The 19,556-nt window shown below is 41.5% G+C and overlaps 1 protein-coding gene across 2 annotated transcripts in view; it reads left to right on the top strand.

The window, feature by feature from the left end:
- Nucleotides 1-19,556, top strand: part of NT5DC1 (5'-nucleotidase domain containing 1) — a 149,127-nt gene that overhangs the window by 102,122 nt on the left and 27,449 nt on the right. Inside the window, exon 12 of one of the 2 annotated variants that reach the window (XM_079971614.1) lies at nt 1,163-1,258. In XM_079971614.1, coding sequence (XP_079827740.1) covers nt 1,163-1,258 — 96 coding nt within the window. Of the gene's footprint in view, nt 1-1,162; nt 1,259-11,632; nt 11,896-19,556 lie in introns of those variants that run through there. The other variant, XM_079971612.1, reaches the window with a different exon arrangement.

The following is a 19,556-nucleotide window of genomic DNA, read 5'->3' as shown; positions in this document are numbered from 1 at the left end:
AACAGGGCTTGCTCTATCCCACAAAATGCTTTCATGGGCGAAACAAATGCCCTAACTTGATGTTGAAATCCTCCCTGAATATTTATCTCCCCGTATTGGATAGATTCCTATCCAATCAGAGTACAAAACCTTATGACAGAAGAAGTGAAACCCATTAATGTATAGCATTCAGTAAATCATATTCCTATGAAGTTAGCTTGGAATCAGAGAGTGAAATGCCTAACTTTATGCATTTAGTGTGATATGTAGCCTTTCTTGCAAGAATGCAAGTTACCTTTAATGTGTTGACATTAGTTATCTAAAGGAGAATTTTATGCCACGGTAAGCATCCCTTTAGGTATACAATTACATTAGGTTTTGTATGTAATCACATTTGAAATCTGTCCCTGTCTAACATTCCAGAAGGTGCTCCCTAGACACTGTTTAAGAGCACATTACAAAAGCACTTTAAAAACTTTCCCACAGTATCAACCTAACTAATAACAGCATTTTTATCTTTGTACATGGTTCCCACCCCCCTATTTCCAGAGTGGTAAGCTTGTATCTGTTGCACCAATAGCAACAAAGAGTCTAGTACTCAAAATACTTTGCACATTATTGCTTTTCCATATTGTCATAAAAATAAAGAGATTACAAAGCCACAATTATAAAATACATCATATTGTTCTTACTTTTATTCACATTAAATGGTGGGTTCAAAATAGAGTTTTTCTCTTTTTTTGCTTTGAAATGCTAGCATGTATAGTTTATTATTGCTGAACCTTTACTTTTATTCACATTAAATGGTGAGTTCAAAATAGAGTTTTTCTCTCTTTTTTTGCTTTGAAATGCTAGCATGTGTAGTTTCTTTATTATTGCTGAACCTTTACATGCTTTACAAAGTAGAAAATAGGTTTATTTATACAAGTTTCACACGTGAAAACCTTTTCTTTTAAACAATGTTTGGCATTCCTGGTGGATAAGCCAACGACCATTATCATACTCAAGCATATGAACTCTATGTGCCATATATATAATCATATGATTAAATGCTTGCAATAATAAGCACACAGATGAAGAGCTTAAAGAAGAAAAATACTGCTCTTCCTAGCTTAAAAAAGATTTCTTAGATGTGATGTAAGCTGCATACCTGATCAAGAAATGGTCTGTTTGTTTCTTGCAGATTTACCACTGGATTATAGATTCACCAGATTTTCTTCAAATACCTCAATAACTGCTGGTTACTATCCTAAACCTCCAATATCATTATTATCAAGTGGTGAGCTAATGGCAAGCAAATAAATGTAAGGAAAAGAAAATCCAGATGCCTTTATATAGTGTTAATGAATATGTCAGATGCTAATTGAGAAGCTTACCAATGAAATCTGAACAATACATTTTTAAAAACCCCAAACAGATCCAAAAAAGAAATTAAGTGTTTTCTGTTTGCCATAATAGATGAGTAATGAGTGTGGGTCTATAATGTTTTCTAATTTTTCCTGTTCAGAATTTGCTGCTGTCTTTTCAGTTCATGATGCGATAATAAACACTTTGAAACTTCCATCCATCACAGTTCTTTTCGCACATACAGATCATATACCTTTCCCATGGTACAGGAGCATGCACTTGCCCTCAGCCATGCACACACCTTCTGTAGCAATATACGACACAAGAAAGCTCTGTGCATATACAGACCTTCAAGGAAGGTCCAACTAGCAGGATAACTACTCAAAAAAGGAAGGCATGTGTGTGAATAAGGCTGTTATACGTAGGATTCAAGGATCATGGTAGGGAGGGTACACAGCCGTTCCTCCACAATGTGGAGGGACTCTGATTCCTGGTAATAACTGCCCATAATTTCACAATCTAAATAAGCTTCAGTGCTTTAATGTTTGGTCCCATTAATTTAAATCAGAGTTACTTTCTACTTCCACATTTTTGTAAGCCACAAGGACTGGTGTACATCACCTCTTTGTGCGCTTTCCCCCTAGTATGACCACTCAGTCCTTGTCATAGAAAGGAACCAGTATTATTCTTTAGAAGATCTGGTGGTGAATAACAATTCATAACAAAGGGTAGTAGACTGAACGGTGTCCTGAGTTTGTCAAACTGGGCCAGTTTCTAATATTGCAAGCAGACAAAATTCCTAACAGAACTATCCAGTGCCTCATCTATGAAGAAGTCAACCTCACATAAGGTCAGTTGGGCTTACTCCCAGGTCAGTGGGTATAGAATTGACTTATTTGGTAGTAAGCCCGTGAGCTCAGTACAGCTGTTATGAGCAAGAATGCATAGGATTGGGCTGTTAGGAATTTTCTTAGAAAATCTGATACTGTGCAAGCAATTGTTTGTCTGTGGGGGTGCCCTTAAATGCCAGGACCTCTTCACTTTTGATCACCTGTTGTTTTCCCCAGCCCAAGGACTGGAAGTAGTTCCATATTGACTCAAAGGACATAGACTCAGATTGCAAGTTTGTCGGTACACCGTTTTGTCAGCCAAAGAAACCATGATATGCCAGATTGCAAGCAGCCTGTTGTGGACTAGTTCACCTTTGGAAAGGATGATCTGCTGTAATAATAATCACAAGTCCAAGGATCTGGTTGTATAAACTTGAAATAATAACTTCTAAAATCTTCCCATGTGCTTTGGCAATGCTCATCTGTATGAAGTTCAGAATAAAGTTTATTTATTCCTGAGAAGCTCTGGATTCTATTACAAAAACTTTGTAGGAAAAAAGGAAGGTGAAACACATATTCCTGAAAGCACAATAAAAAAATATTCAGTGATCATTAATCTTGCTGATTCATTACTGATGATTGTCCATTATTCAAAGGATACAAAATAAAGACTAAGATTCATAGCAACGGCTTGATTTCCTCCACTTTGAGATCCTGTTATGCTCAGACAGAAGTGGGTTGAGTCTTGGTGTGTGCTGAAGTCATTGACTTGAAATTGCTTCACTGTGTCCAAGCCCACACTGTTTCTTGCATGCAAGCATTTTATCAGATGTGCTGTCAGAAAGCCTTGCAAGGACAACAGCGGTCTAGTTAAATGCCTGGTCTTCTGAACTAGGGTTGCTATGTCACAACCTGAAGAATGTGGGTGTAGCTTTAAATTCCCCCAGCATAGCCAGAGAAGAGGGAGCCACATCATCTGCTGGCCTGGCTCTTGTTCACCCACTCACTCACCTGCCATGTGGCAGGGCAGATGTTACACCTGCTGCCTCAGCTCCCTGTTACACAGCAGTTTCAAAGGTCAAGGGAGAAATCTCTGGATGGCAGTCTACCAAACCTAATCTGAACATCCATCAGTAGATGTATGGGAAATGCACCCAGAAGACAAAATGTATCGAGCAGTTAATGATCTGACACTGAGCCCTTCCTTCCTCTGTTCCTTCCCTCTCCCTCGCTCTTGTTAAGTTTTTTGATGTTGTGAGAACAGTCTTAGATGTTGTGAGAACGTTGGGAAGAGGTGAAGCCCCCCCCCCCCGCTGCCTCATCAGTAGAGGATAATGATGGATACCTTCTTTGATGTTGGACATTGTTTTAAGAAAGTGAGGCATTGGGAGGGGGTAGCTAATGGATGATCTGCACATAAGCAGTCTTGAAGGCCCAACAGGCTATCTATAAAATTGGACGGTTTGGGCAGTTTTTTTGACGCTTGTGCACGGACTGATCGGCCCCAGGGCCGTGCAAACTGAGGCTACCTGGGGAAGTCGCTTCACCGCTTCTTGAGAGCTTCCAAGTGGCAGATTTAAGTGCTTGCTTGGGATGTATACATTGCTTGCTGTTTTAGAATAAAATCTTTACTCTTCTCACTTACTTGTGTATTTTGTATCACTTCTGAATCTCATTATAAAAGAACCACCTTGCCTTTGGCAAGACAGCAGGTTGCACAACAAATGAAACAACATTTTTGTTGTTTGCTCCATACATGGAAAAATAACACATGCATCTCATTGCCAATGTGGAAATGATATGATAGGGAAGTCTGCACATGTTCTGCTTGTAGCATCCCTGTTAAAGGCAGTGTAGCACCACTGCCGGGAGAAAATGCAGCAGCTTCCAAAGATAAGGCATGACATGGGAGATCAGTAACCAGATATCCTGATGTCTTTCTCCTAAAAAAAAAAAAAAAAAGCCTCAGGTGTTCCAGTTTAGATGGGCGCTGTGGTATGGGGACATACATTTCTTATGAGAACCTCCTGCTTCAGAGACTGCTTGTGTGTTTCCCATCCATAACTGATAGCTCTGGGGAGGAGGGGTTTGCATTAGGAAGCTAGCATAGTATGAAACTTTTCTCTCTCCACGTTGCAGGCCTGATCCCTGTGCACGTGTGCATGCCCGCACCAACCCACCCAGAACTTATTTTAGGAAAGGGCCCAAAATATGGAGAGATCCAGACAGGGGTCTGCTGCATCAAGTGTAGTTTGTCCTTCAGCCCACATCTCAACTCACCCTTCAGCATACTTTCAAGTCATGGAAATTACTCTAAAGCTGGCACATCAACCTACTGCTTATCACATCAGACAAAAAAAGGGCTTACTCCTGAATAGATTTGGTGTAAAGAAATATAAATGAAGCCTCTCCTGAGTCAGTAGAATATAAGTAAATTTATAGCCTAATATCTTCCCTGGGTACAGAACCAGAAAGAATTTGCACATCATCATTCTGCTGTCTCTTAGCTCTTAGGTAGCCTAATTACAGCAAAGTGTTGTGGGGACACCTGTTTGTATAATTGAAATAAGACCTGAATTACCATCACATGACCAAGGAATTCAGAGGTGAAGTCTTCCATTATAAATTACTCAACCCTTGAGCCATTTACCTGCTGGTAATAAATTGCTCTTGTGAGTCAGTGAAACATCAGAATGCAGATGTCAGGTCTTAAGGGGCCAAAGAGGTAAGACAGAAAAATCCATTTCAATGTGGGATTCTGTTTTATGTACTACTTATGGAGAAAAGAGTATAAAATAACAAAACAAAATTATTAAAAACTGAATAGGAAAACAAAAATTAACTCCCAGAAGTCCAATAGCCTTTGGTTTTCTCCTTGTGATTCAAAACTTTGCTGTTATACAATGGTTAAAATATACCAGTTCCTAAGCAAGCTGTCCTAAGTACTAAAAAAAAGTCTGCTTACAGTATGCCTATAAAGTGGTACAAGTTACATGGAAATCTGGTCAGGATATTATGGGTGCCTTATAGCATTTCTTTAACAAATGCTCCAGTGCAAGGCTACCAGGGTGGTTGTGAGACTTTCAGAAACCTGAACAGATGTTATTATGCACAGAGACAATCATCTGAAGCTCTGTCAGCGCTAGAACAAAAGCATTTTCAACAGAATCATGCCGAAGGTCTTCCTGCTGTTTCTAGTTGAAGTTCAAACCTAGGTCTCCCGACAAGTGAATTCCACATATTACATGTTGCTGGAGAGATGAAAACCAGGCTAACCACTTCTAAACATTTTCATGGTTTAGGTTGCCTGGTCAAATGAAAGGGTAGAACACCCAAAATGACCACGGCACAAATGGGATATAAAAGCCCACAATGGTGCTATAATAGATCATCTCATGCTTTTAAGCTGTATTAAGCTAGTCAGCCTTGCACACTTCAGAATTATGGTTTGGGAAAATAAGAAAACAAGACTCCTTGGTCTGTTAGGGGAAAAGAAAAAGGGTTGTCTTCACAGAGATATTTAGATGTCTTGAATCTATATCTGAATCTGTTTATCTGTGTATGTGTATATTAAATATTCGGGCTGTGCAATTATTAAGGCAAAAGTTTTGTCTACAACAAAATATGTCAAGGCCAGACTTGAACAGCTCAAAACATACTCTGCCAATTTTGTCTGCTGGTTAAAGAACAACTTCCATTATTAAAACTTCAATCCTGTACCAACCTCCCTCGGAGTAAGTCCTATTGAACTCAGTGGAATTTACTTCTGAGCAGGGAGAGGGGATAAATTCAAGTCAGTTCTCATTTAAACTCATTATATTAGTAAAGATTGCTTGGGGGGGTGTATTGGGGAAAGTTGCATACAAAATTGTGTATACTAGGAGAAATTCACACTAAAATTCTAAGGAACATTTTTGAGGGCTTTTTAAAAACTGCAAACTGATGTGGAAATGTGCAGATCAGAACTTAAGACTGGAAATATGAGAAATATAGAAAACCGAAATTGACATTCACTTTTAAGGATTCTGTTAATTTAAATATATATATATCCGAGACAATTAATTTATTCTTCTCTCTGAGGTTGTTCAGTATATGTTGAATTCAAAGAAGAAGCAAGCAACTCTGCAGACCCCAGACAAAAGGAGATCTTACAGTGATATATCTGAAGTTTAATAAGAGCCCCTAATTATACTGAGTCTCTTCTCTTTCAAGACACTTCAGCCTTTTGACTGCTAAACAGATCAGGGGCCAAAGTGAGTTATGTTATTTCAGAAGACGTGTATATAAACAAAGCTCTGTGAGGAGCCACACCATTTGTATATCTGTGTTCTAACAGAAGTTGCTGGCATGCCGTTTTGCTGGGGAGCTCTTACAAACCAGTGTGCAGCTGCCACAGGAAATGTAATCTCATTGTGTCAGTGAAGTGCTGATAGATACTGTACTACTTTTTAAAGCTTTCCTGCCCCTCTGAACCATCAACAGATTTCAAAACATTGTGGCCGAGAGTTCTATGTCACACCCCAGAGTTGTCTTTCTGAAATCTTAGAAAAACCCTCAGGGCCCCTCCAGACATCCTGTTTATTGTGCTTTCGTGGTTATTTGTGCTAATGATGCTATCTATTGGGGCAGTCACATGTGATCTCATTTTCTATATACTGTTTGTGCCTGCAAAGGGTTGGGGGCACCTCTCCCATGCAAACCTTCCTGGCTGCCAGGGGCACCAACTTGAATAAAATAATGGGGGAGGGGAGGTAAGTCCCTCTCCGCATAATCAATCACATGAGGTAGCACTCACACACCATTTTAATGGCAATGCCCATGGTGACGGACAGAAGAGCCAAACCAGAGTCTGGTGATGGAGTCCCTCTGAAATTCCACCAGAGTGCTGGAGCCTCTCTCTGGTCGTCTACAGAATCAGCTAGCCACAGAGTGGGTAGGAACAGCACTTTGGGGGGAAGAATAAAAGGAGCAGTTTCTGAACACGAGAGTTACCGTAGATAGGAGTTTGATTTGAGATGATAGGGCTGAGGTTCAGGTTATGAGATAGGGCTTGATTTAAGATGAGTGATAGGGTGTGCTTCAAATAGGTAAATGGTGCTTCTCCTGCAGTTTGCTTCCCCTCTTGTGATGCCAGTTCCAAGCTGGAAAGAGGTTTAAACTGATATTCCTTACCTCTTTCTCAGGATCTGTAGGACACAGTTGCTTTGGGAGGATAGGATAGAAAGGTTAAGTGGGAGAACCAGCTTTAGGAATTGTCAGCTCTGTCCTGTCAGCATCTCTCAGCTTTCCAATAGCTAGCAGCCAAAATGAAAGGAGTATAAAAACACTGAATGTGAGATAGCAGGAAGTTGCCTTAGAACGTTTTTCCTATTTAGTACCATAGAATGAGAATCTCAGAGGAAACAATGCTTAAGTACACACTTTTATCCAGACTATCACAGGCCAGCTGTTGAAACGTTATTCTTTCAGAATGGAGTTGGATCTTTTGCCAGAACTCCTTAACTGTTTTCACCTTCCTCCATTACTGAGCCTGCTGATGTGGCAGTTTACTCCTGCCTGTAAAATGTGCTGTGATATTTCGCTCCAACTGACTGACTGTTGGCCTCGGGCTTCGTTAGACTTTGTCGAGACAGAGCGGGAAAGGGGTGGGAGAGAGAGAGAGCCAAAAAAAGAGAAAAAACCCAGATGGAAATGTAAAACAGTGGGTTAAATTTCACAAGAAGAGGCCTCAAGGAAAACTTGCTATGGGCTTTCCTTGCACTTAACACTATTTTGGATCTACAGCAAGGCAGAATAAACTAAGCTGCAGGGAATAATGAAAGTATGAGGAGTATGCATGGTGAAAAAGTAGGCAGGACTTGGGAGTTTTAGGTCACAATGCAACTATGAGCTTGAATCACACACACACAGAGAGAGAAGACTGAAAAGTATAAGGCAACTTACTTGCATTTACAGCTCTATAAATTGAGGTGATGATTTTATAGGCAACAAATGAAAGGAAAATATTTAGACATCCAGGCTGGATTACTGAAACATGTTGTATTTGGGGGCAGCCCCTGGTAATTATCTGGAAGCTTCAGCTGGTTCAGAAACAGCAACAGGAGTCTCGTAAGAGCTCTGCTGGACATCATCTTGTTCCAGACTCAATTCAAGGTGCTAGGTCCTAGCCTTTAAATACTTGCATTCGTGCATGAAAAGCAGACAATAGTGTTTCAACAAAGCACAAGGAAATAACTACAGGACAAATACTGTGGAGAAATAAGTGTGCATTTAGAATAGGAGGTAGGAAGTAGGGGAAGTAGAGTTATCAGTTATCAGTTAGCCTTCTCCCTCAGTTTTTGCTGCCTGGCATTTTCCTTTTAAAACTTGTGCAAGATGAAAACACGTATCCATTTGAGTTTCCAAAATCTACTATCTGAACCTTCACTGAATCAGGCTACTTTGGTTCTCTGTTCAGGCTCTCATTTACATGCACAACACAGAAGCATATGAAAGATATGACTAACCTATTCTTTTTCTTGAAGAAAAAAAACCAGTGTAAAACAAATTGTGTTTATATTTAGTGGTTTAGAAGTTTGCTTCCCCTTTTCTAACTATAAATTTGCATGAGAAGAAAATAGAAAAAAAATTCTTCTGAGAAATCTATTTCTAATAAAAGAAAGACTTTAAAACCACAGTACTTTTGGGGAGGGATATTACAACAAGATATCAGAAGCTGTTCAGCATTTATTTATTTTTTGCTGATCTTTGCAAGCTTATTATCTAAGTAGCAGCAATGCTTAAAAGAGTTTGTGCAGCTGGTAGTTTGGTTTGTTTGTGTGACCTAAACATTTTTTTATCCCAGTCTAAACCAATCCTTTCCTAAAATGCCATGCCATGCCTTCCATTTTACTATTTTTATTTACTTTTCCTGTTGTTTTGTCCCTGTCTGTATGAAGTATAAAATATTATTAGGTCTGGCAGCATATAGGCTGCACCATGATAGAGAAGGGAAGCAAACAAACCAGCCAAACCAACTCCTCCTCCTTAATTTCACAGCTACCACTGTGTGGGTATCTTTATTTTTCTCTGGCTGGCTCTGCTAAGCATCCCTTTAACCTTGTGGACTAACCAGCCCATCCTACACTCGGTACTGTATAAAGTGGTTTAACACCTAGGCCTGAGGTGAAGAACAAGACCTCAGACCATTTCCCATCCCTACCTCTAAAAAACAAACAATGCTTTTACTTAAGGGTTTAGTAATAAAACAGTTTGAGAAAATAGGGTAGAGAAAAGTTAATTTTAATTTAATAGTTATGCATAAGTGCAAAAAATAAACAACTAGCTATACCTATTCTAGGCTGTTTCCCTCTCCAAGTCACTTTGTATTCCTCAGTTCAGCTTTGTAGTCTTTTCCATGCATCTTCTGCCTTAGTAGCTAACTCTCTTCTATAACACTTAGCAGTTTCCTTTTTATACTGATAATAATAATCACATTTCTTCTGATTGTGGGTGATGCTCCCCAAATAATAATTATGGACTCTGTCATCCCACATTGCAGTGGCTTTATTGAACAGTGCACGAGGTTAGACCAGATGACTTCCAAGACTGTCCATAAACTTCACTTAAGTCAAACCGAAACAGGCTACTTAGTTGTCTAAATGAGTTGATAAGACTGCGGTTCAAACAGCTACACTGGCTCGCAGTTTGTTTTCCTATCCGAACTTGTTTTAACACTTAAAGCCAGAAATAGGCTAGAATAAGAAACTGCAAAGATACTACTACTGAGTAGTAGAAACTGTTTTTGTTTTGTTTTGTTTTTGCGTCTCTAATGATACATTATTTGTCATTTTTTAAAATTTATATCCAACTTTCTATATTGAAATATGGTCACGGCAGAGGAGGCAAAGAGGTAAGAGGAAAACAAAGCCCAAATTCATTTTATTCTTTCCACATCCATGTCTGTCTTTTCATCAGGACCTGTTGGAGGTCAATATCCTTTCTCCTGTTCTTTGTGCCCAGCATCTGGTACTGTGGTACTACCTCTGGACTTAGCTATGCACATAAATTTTAAAAGCCTTTAAAACTAGGTTTGTATGGTACCTGGAGCAAGCAACCCGCCCTGGGTCCTCCCTGGTCTATGCAAAGTACCGTCTTTCCACATCTATGCTGCTAAAATGCTTCCACTTTGAAATTTGAACATGAAATCTAGATCTCACAGCACCAGTCATCTACTGGTGTCGATGAGCATGAAACAAATTAGTAAGCTGAAGTTAGCGGGACTTGCTTCTGCATAAACATCCATAGGATCAGCTTGTCAGCATTCTTTGTTGCAGAGCTGCTCAGAGTGGCTGGTGAAACTCAGCCAGATGGGCGGGGTATAAATATTATTATTATTATTATTATTATTATTATTATTATTATCATTATCATTATCATTATCATGTGGCTTGGAGGTGGGGAGCACCCATGGTACATGTCAGCAACAGGAAGGCTATGGGTCAAACGGTGGCTATGGAAATGGATGCTTCCCACTCACCGACCCCTTCCCATATACCACATTTGGGTGTGGGGAAAGTGACACGTGGGCAAAAGACTTGCCAGCCGACTAGCTTGGCCGTAGGGGTGAATCATTGCCTACTACTGGGCAGATGGATGTCAGTTGTGGCAAGGTGTTGGGAGTGTGGAACTGTATGTGCAGCCAGGTAGCCTTCGCTAAGGTAGACTTCTCCCCTCAAGTAGCGGAGGACACCATTTGCCAGCACTGAAGTAAGAGTCAGCTGCCAGTTTGACCTGCTTCTGTGTAGAAAACAGGGAGGGAGATACCATCTTGCCCTTTGAAGTCAGAATGCTCCATCTCCCCCCTGATTTCACCTGAATTACAACCCCCCGGAGGAGGACGGCAATCCTATTTCCTATCAGGGGAAGGTTGTTTGTTGTTGACTTCTGAGGGGCGCTTTTCTCCACAGAGGGCGAGTAAATAAATGGGGGGAGGGAGGTCCACAAACATTCAGAAAAGCCTGTGCTTGTACAGGAAAGTCAGTCCAGAGGAGTTGGGGGACTTTTGCGCTGAATGAGCTCTTGTGTTGAGCGCGCACTTTAAAACAGTTATCTTATAGGCCTGTAGAAGTGTTAACATCCCCAGCTACCAAAGGGAGGGGAGGAGGCGCTTGTTGGGAGGAAGCTTTTTTCCTCTCTGCAAGGCAGCGCGGGGTGAGGAGGGGGACAAATCCAGCCGTCCCCTCAGGGGCTGACTAAATGAGGCGCTGCGCGGCCTCAGTCACCCAGAGAAGCCTGCCCGGGCGCTTGCTCTTTTGGAGGGAAAACAACTTCAAAGGAGTTCGAAGCGCGCGGGCGACGCCTCAACTGCAAAAGAGGAGCAACAACTGCAGCAGCAGCAGCAGCAGCAGAGAAAGGGATCCGGGTGGGAGGTGGGACTAAGGGGCTCCTCGCCCCTTTCCCCCTTCTCCGGTGACGTTGCGGTCTCCTCCCTCTGGCGGAGCTGAGGCGCCTGCAAAAGCCCCTTTGCCGCTCGGCGCGGCTCCGTGGTCTTCCGTCCGTCCCGCCACCCGCCCGAGCGAGCATCCACCGCGCGCGCTGAGGGGCCACGACTTCGCTTCTTCGCCCGCCCGGAATGAGCGCTTGACTCCGGGAGGCAGCGCTAGTAGGCGCGGAGGCGGCCGGGTCCAGAGCGCGGGGGTCGACCTCCTGCCGCCGCCATGGAGTGAGAGGGTCTGCGCGACGGGCAGCTGGGGGAGAGGTAAGCGCTGGAGAAACCCCCCCCCCCCACCACCACCCCCGACGGCAGAAATGGCCGGCCGGGCATCCTCGTAGCTGGGGAACTTTCCTCGGCCCTGCTCGGGGTTTGGGGGCGCTGCTGGGTTTGGAGGGCAGTGAAATGCGCGGAGGGCAAGGCCAGCGCGCTCTGCAGATGCCCAGAGGCAATTTATCTTGACAGTTGAGGCAGAGCCAGTGGTTCGTTGAGCGGGGGGTGGGGGGGGGTGGAAATGGGTGGGTGGCGGCCTTGGGTTCAACCTTCCCTCCTGAGCTTAGGCGCAGACAATGAAGCCCCGGGGTAGGAAAGCGCCAGAACTTCAGGAACATCCTGGCTTGGGGAGATTAGTTGAAAGGAAGCTCCACCAAAGTCATTAGGAGTAAGCATGTCTAAAATTAGGCTGGGGGTGGACTTCGATGAGAGGAAGATCCGCTCTACTAGGAGGCTTCTCCCCTCTCACAGAAAACCGAAGGGACCAAATTGCTCATCCATTTAGGCTTAAAGGACTGGGGCAGGGTCTGGGTGGGTGAGTTTGTGTGTGTTGCGGCTGATGCTATGGCTGAGGCTCAGAGATGTGTGTTTTGCTGTCCCTCTCCATCAGTATGTAAGCCGAACTCATCTCCCTCTGATCTCCACAAAAGCAAGCCCTCTGCTTCACCCTCAAATGTGAAATGCCAGCGGTCTGAGCAGGATTTACAGAGCAGTTGTATCGGCACTTGGGAGTTTTTCCGTTGCCTGTTCACCTTTTCATTCTTTGCTCTTGCCAAGTGTCATGCCAAGAGCAACAGACTCCCAAGAACAAAAAACAAGAGCAAGGGCTAGCAGCTTCTTGTGAAGTTGAAGAAGTTCTGAGAAGGCCTAAGGTTTTAGGCCTTGGCCTTGCTCTTGTTTTTGTTCTTGGGAGTCTGTTTGGCAGGCGTGACTTTTGAGTGAAGAATCAAAGGGATAACTCCTGCCTGCCCAGCAGTGAAACAGCCACTAAAGGCAGAATTGCTCTGTAATGTTACAGCCAGCCATAGACTTATACAGAATAATCTTGTGCTCAGGAGTAAATCTCACTGAGGTGAATGGGATTTACTCCCTGGTAAGCATGCTTCGTCTTAGACCATTTCCACACATCAGATTGCAGCCTTAGACCATTTCCACACATTACGCTGAAATGTACCTTTGATCTTCTTGCACTTCTGTGTGCAAATGTTGTTAAGGTGGGACAGAACACAGAAAATGGTTAAATGTCCAGTTTCAATCTAGTCAAGATTTTATGCACTTGCATTAGATTGAAACCAGTTCAGCCTAATCCTTTCCATGTTTCACTGGGAACAAGTATGTATGGAATTGCAGCATCAGTGAGCTCACTTAGGGGTCAGAATTTGCTTTCCATCTGACTATGGAAAGGTGTGAGCCAGTGACCTAGTGGCGTAAGCCACTTTGGAGATACCCAGCAGGTCTACCCTGCTTAGAGTGCTCACCCTCTGTTATTCTGAACTACATTCTGGAATAAGTGCCATTCTACTTCTATAACTGTTATAATCAAAGCCACAAATACAAAACTGACCACATTATCTTGTATGGAGATGCATACATTGAAAAGTTAACGGGAAGAACCCTTAGTTTGGCAGCCTTGAACCATGTTGACTGCATAAACAAAAGGCAGGTGAGACTCTCTGAGGGGTGAAAACTAATATTTGTTAAGTGAATTTGAGCCCACACTCTTATACTAAACAACCCTTCCATGGCTTCACACCAATCTTCTGTAGTTTCTCTTTGACCCCCTTTTGAAGGTGCCACACTTCAAAAGTTAGAAAAATGTTCCACCGTGTCTCTGACTCTAACAATGGATTCCATTGCAACAACTTTGGTTTCCAGAGGTACTGAGGAGGAAAAGGGGACAAGAAGGGAAAGGATGAATACATTGCAAATGGAGCAAAGAATAAAGGAGTGCTGCTGCTGTGCTTTCCTGGTAATAGCTTTGTCTGCCAAAGTACAGTAGTAACTTACATGCATTTAACTTGTTTGCGTTCAGCTTTACGTGCTTGGCAACAATTTTTTTTTTTTTTAAATGGAAACTGGGTGGGTGTACAGAGAAAAAAGACTTTGGCAATCTCACCTACCATTGCACCCAATGTGTTTTCACTATATGTGATTTTGGCTTTATGCGCTGTCCCTGGAACGTAACCCCCACATACATTTTGGGTCTGATGTATGTATTGTATGTACACACGTGAAATAAAGGCAAACGTGCATCTCAGTTTCTCTCACTGGATATTTTAATAACAAAGGAAACTGACAAGGCAGGGTGAAAGTAATATCATAAAAAATCACTGCCTTATATATGTGGCAATTGCTTTGCTTCCTTAGGGCAAAGATATGGAGGCAAAAAAACCTCCCAGAAATATGGGACTACTCTTTTAAATATTGTTGTCAGTAACATGACTTGCAAACTCTTGCTTCCGCTATCTTTCAAAATCAAAGTTTGTTGGTAAGCTCAAAGAATACAAGATGTGGTTAACATTACAAAGTAAAGAAGCAAAGCAGAATTGGCAAAACTAACTGCAGTAGTAAGGTATCAATCAAATAAGAAATTAAGACTACAATGGAAATGGTTTGAAGATTGTATGCCCAAACACTGCACAAAAAATAATATGTTTGGATTAATGCTTGTAAAGTTGAGTAAGAATAAACGATAGTAAGTTAAGAGAATTAAGAAACAAACATATACAGTAAATTGCAATGTGAAATACAATAATACTACAAATGTTGGTGGAGGAAAGTCACAAGGGTGTTTTAATGTTTGTAATTGGTGTTAGTATTGTATGTGAAATATTTGTGTTTATCTGTTTGTTTGTTTGTTTGTTTGTTTGTGTATAGAAGAAGCAGCAAAGCAGAGCTAGAGTTCAATTATCAAAGAAGTTTGTAACATCATAGTGAAACATGCCATTCCTTTGACAGCAGGACTACATAATAGTAGGTGCTGGAGCATTCATATCTTACGGTGTCAGTCCTAAATACACTTACTTTGAAGTAAGCTCCATTGACACAGTAGGTCATATTTCCAAGAAAACATGAATAGGATTGTGCAACATATAACATATCATTCTTTGGAATGTAGGCATCATTGTGTAATGCCCTGAGCTAACTCTGCACTCAAGTCAAAATATTGTCTTCACAGCTTTTCTTATCAGAGCAGTTTGAGGTCATAAGCTCAGAATTACCTTTTACTGCATTTGTCAGCAGATAAAACAAAGACCATGTTTATCAAAAATAGTTATGACAGAAGTTCAGATAAACATTTCTTTCCCAGGCACCATTAATATTTTGAGACAGCTAGGCAAAACAAAGCAATTCAGTTCTTCAGATTCTTACACTGTTTACCATTCTCCAAGTTGGCATGAATACTACAGGAAAGGGCTCGGAGAAGGAGGGAACCCTGGTGATAAAGGCATGCACAAACAGGGCAGCTATTCATCATCTGGGATCTGTTCCTAACAATGTCAAGGTTTGTAGTATCGCCTTTGACAGGTAGATGGAGCTTGATCTCTCCTCTGTTGTTGTTTTAAATCATTGAGTCTTAGATATCTGAACTTTTACTTTTCAGGAGTGTAGTCAACTTTCAGCATCTGTATATGTAAGGAAATTATAAGAGTTATCAGAAACAGTAATACATAAAAGTTTGATTTTGTTTTCTATTCTCCATGGGTGTAGTTAATGTGCAGGACTGCAATCCCAGGCTTGCTAACTGGAAAGAAACGACTCACTGAAGGTTGTTTTGAGTACGTTTCACGGGGCTGGACTCTTAAGTTATATTTTGGTGCACCTAAGGTTCTCTGGATAGCTCTCATTGTCCCAATACAAAGTTCCACTAGTGAACACTTTGTGAGTGTAGATAAGGCCCACCTAAAAGAGCACGAAGAGTATGTGTGCGTATAAGCTTCATGTATGCCTAAGAGCTTTCACATTCATAAGCAGCCATTATGTCAGCATGTGCTCACATTCACTAGAGAAACTCTTCACACTGTAAGATGAACTGACAACACACTATATCATATCCCTCCACTGCTTTTTACTGTAAAAGCCAAACACCAGTTGGTTTCACTATGAAAGAGAACCTGATCTCAGCATCTTCTCCATTTTCCACAAATGGTTCCCCCTGCTTTTCCTGCAGCACATGCTACAGTTCAACTTCTACCTACACAAGTTCAACATACACTCATCTTCTGTGCACATTTGGAACAAACTGTCTTTATTTTTAAGCAATTCAATCTACTAACTCATCCCACAAGCAAATAAATAGGTAAGAGCCCATTTATCATTCAGATTTCACACCTTAATATTTGCAATACAGTTCTCAGCTTAAAAAAAAATACCAAAATGTATACTTAGTGCATATTTAGATAAAGCATGCATTTAATTTGTGATAAAATATGTTAAAATATAACATCCCTAATTCACCCCCAAGCAATACCTACTGAAGTCCTTGGAGTACCATATGCCACATTGTCTAAACCACTGAGCCTAGGACTTGCCGATTGGAAGGTCAGCAGTTTGAATCCCCGTGACGGGGTGAGCTCCCATTGCTCTGTCCCAGCTTCTGCCAACCTAGCAGTTTGAAAGCACGTCAAATTGCAAGTAGATAAATAGGTACCACTCCAGCGGGAAAGTAAATGGCATTTCCGTGTGCTGCTCTAGTCTCGCGAGAAGCAGCTTAGTCATGCTGGCCACATGACCCGGAAAAACTGCCTGCAGACAAATGTTGGCTCCCTTGGCCAGTAAAGCGAGATGAGCACCGCAACCCCAGAGTCTTTCCTGGCTGGACTTAACTGTCAGGGGTCCCTTACCTTTTTTTTAAGCCTGGCAGTGATCAGGTGTGAAGTGAAGCAATTAGGCTTCTGAAGGCTTCTGCTACAAATCCTGAGCTGAAGCATCACTTAGTTTGGACTTGTTCTCAAACCTGCTGCATCAAGAACTGAGTACTACAACTCCTTGACACTCTCATTGATGATAGCTCTTCTCTGCCAACAGTTTAGGAATTCAGAGCAAAGGCAAATCTTTATGTCTGAATATAGCCAGAGGAATTAAAACTTGCTAATGATTTCCAAACTAGAGAAACTATTTTGAGAAATATGTCTCCATTTAAATTCAGCCTCTGTAAATGTTCAAGTAGACAAGCCTTTTGGTTGGGAATATATCTTAGAATAAGATGACTTTCTCAAGAAATAAACTTCAAATTATGTAACCAAAACTTAGTGTGCTGGATATCTCTTGGGTTAAGTATTGCTGTTTTAGCCATTCCTTTGTTTCTGAGCCATTGTGTAAAAAGCATCAAGTTGACAGAAGTCAAGGATGATTGATTATTTTGTTTTTTTTTATACCACCTCTCCTCATTGCATTCATTGATGCATTGTGGGGGCTTTGGGGAATCAGGGACACCCCTAGTAAATGCTGTATAACCATCCCTGTATCTTCTGTGTGGTAGAAACTTCTACTAGTTCAGAGTTCTTAGTTTAGTGCACAATCTGTGGCCACAAATGCTTACATTCTCTTTCACACACCTGTGTGTGGAGGAGGATAAAGGATGTGCAAGGGTCACACTCTACATGCAAGTTTTCCTCTTCCCTCATGAACCTCTTTCCCTGCAGGAGTGTCCTGCCTTTTCCTCCTCAGCTGTAGCAGTGAAGCTGCTGTTGCTAGTTACTAGAGTGGGCATAAATGGGCTGGGTAATCATCATCATCATCATCATCATCATCATCCTCATATTCAGGATCCCGTGGCAGGTTACCTGTAAGACAAGTGTTATTCACCAGCCCTTCATCTACTTTAATTATATTGCATGATCACAAAAGAATCCCTTTGCACAATCAACAGATTGAGGTTGAATCCTGACAAGACAGAAGTACTGTTTTGGGGGGACAGGAGGCGAGCAGGTGTGGAGGACTCCCTAGTCCTGAATGGGGTAACTGTGCCCCTGAAGAACCAGGTGCACAGCCTGGGAGTCATTTTTGACTCACAGCTGTCCATGGAGGCGCAGGTCAATTCTGTATCCAGGGCAGCTGTTTATCAACTCCATCTGGTACGCAGGCTGAGACCCTACCTGCCCGCAGACTGTCTCGCCAGAGTGGTGCATGCTCTAGTTATCTCTCACTTGGACTGCTGCAATGCACTCTGTGTGGGGCTACCTTTGAAGGTGACCAGGAAACTACAACTAGTCCAGAATGCGGCAGCTAGACTGGTGACTGGGAGCGGCCACCGAAACCACATAACACCAGTCTTGAAAGACCTCCATTGGTTCCCAGTACAGTTCCAAGCACAATTCAAAGTGTTGGTGCTGACCTAGGTGGATGTTGTTAATGATCACCATGTCTTCTGAAGGTGTAGCTTTACATCTAGTTGGGACTTGAACTGACCCCTAAGTGATCATAGGATTCTAACTAAATTCCACTTCTCTCCTGCTATTTTTTCAACTCTGACCAGTTTTTCTCCTTGTCATGCTGGAGTTCTATTAGAGTATCAAGTAAGCTGGTGGTGGTCTCTTGTAGTAAGGCTGGCACAAATTCATTTCTACCCCAGCACAATGTTTCCTTTGAATCATTGTGCTTGTGCTGTGATTTAGGACCAATCCTATATGACTCAGCAGGTGTAACCCAAGGATAGAATTGTTCTTTTCCTGTTTCTTGGCTTCTCAAAATTCCATTTGGCTTAATCAATGACTTTTGAGTACTGTTCCATATTGAAATCTGCAGCTGACACTTTTCTAGAGAAAGAATAAGGAATGACCTTGAACTTGTGATCTATTGGTATGTAGAGAACTTGCAGCTGCTATTGTCATAATCGTAAACTGAAAAACTGAAAAATATATGCCTGCAAAGATCTGTTTAAACAGTTGAGGAGGAGAGGGAAACATCCAAAAGCAATTTATTGAGGAAAATGTCAACATAATTTATGACCAACTACATAGCAACATAGTTTTGGGTGGTTTTTTATTTTTGCATTTTTGTAAGTTGATATCAGCAATAAAAAAAGCTTATTGTTAATGCTTTAAAAATATTATTGGATGAACACACTGAAATATGGTGCAGTCTAACTTAACAGAACTGACTAAAAGCACTTCTGTTACAGTCTGTCACTGAATTGGTAAATCACTTTTATAATGATGGAGTATTATTTAACCACTTTAACCACTTATTCTGTATTATTGTTTTCAGTAAAATGTTACTGTTTCATTTGCACTTCTTCCGTAACAAATCTAGATGCAGAATAATACAAGATATGGGGAGGACCTAAAAAAACTAAGTCATACTTGATGAGTCACGCCACTGAAAGCAATGAATATAAGTTGCTGAAGTTAATTGTTTTCAGTGAATCTGCTCTGAGCATGGCTAACATTGGATGTCAGGTATTATCAATGAAAAAGAGTTTTCAGTGTTTAAAATACTATTAGAAAATTCATATTTACATTTAAAGGTCACAGGGCCTGTTGCCCTGAAATTAGGGATTGGTCACAATACTTGAAGCAAATGACATCACTCCACATGATCAAAGGAATGTCTTCAACAATTAAAGTAATAAAGCAATCTTAAGTGATTTTCTGTAGACAGTCTTGGGTGTAATTTCATAGCGGGGAGGGGGTGGCTCAGGGAATGCGGGAAAC

Source organism: Podarcis cretensis (assembly GCF_951804945.1).
Source record: "Podarcis cretensis genome assembly, chromosome: 3".
Taxonomy (NCBI): Eukaryota; Metazoa; Chordata; class Lepidosauria; order Squamata; family Lacertidae; genus Podarcis; species Podarcis cretensis.
The sequence above is the reverse complement of the archived record's forward strand: the minus strand, read 5'-3'. Positions and strand labels throughout refer to the sequence as shown.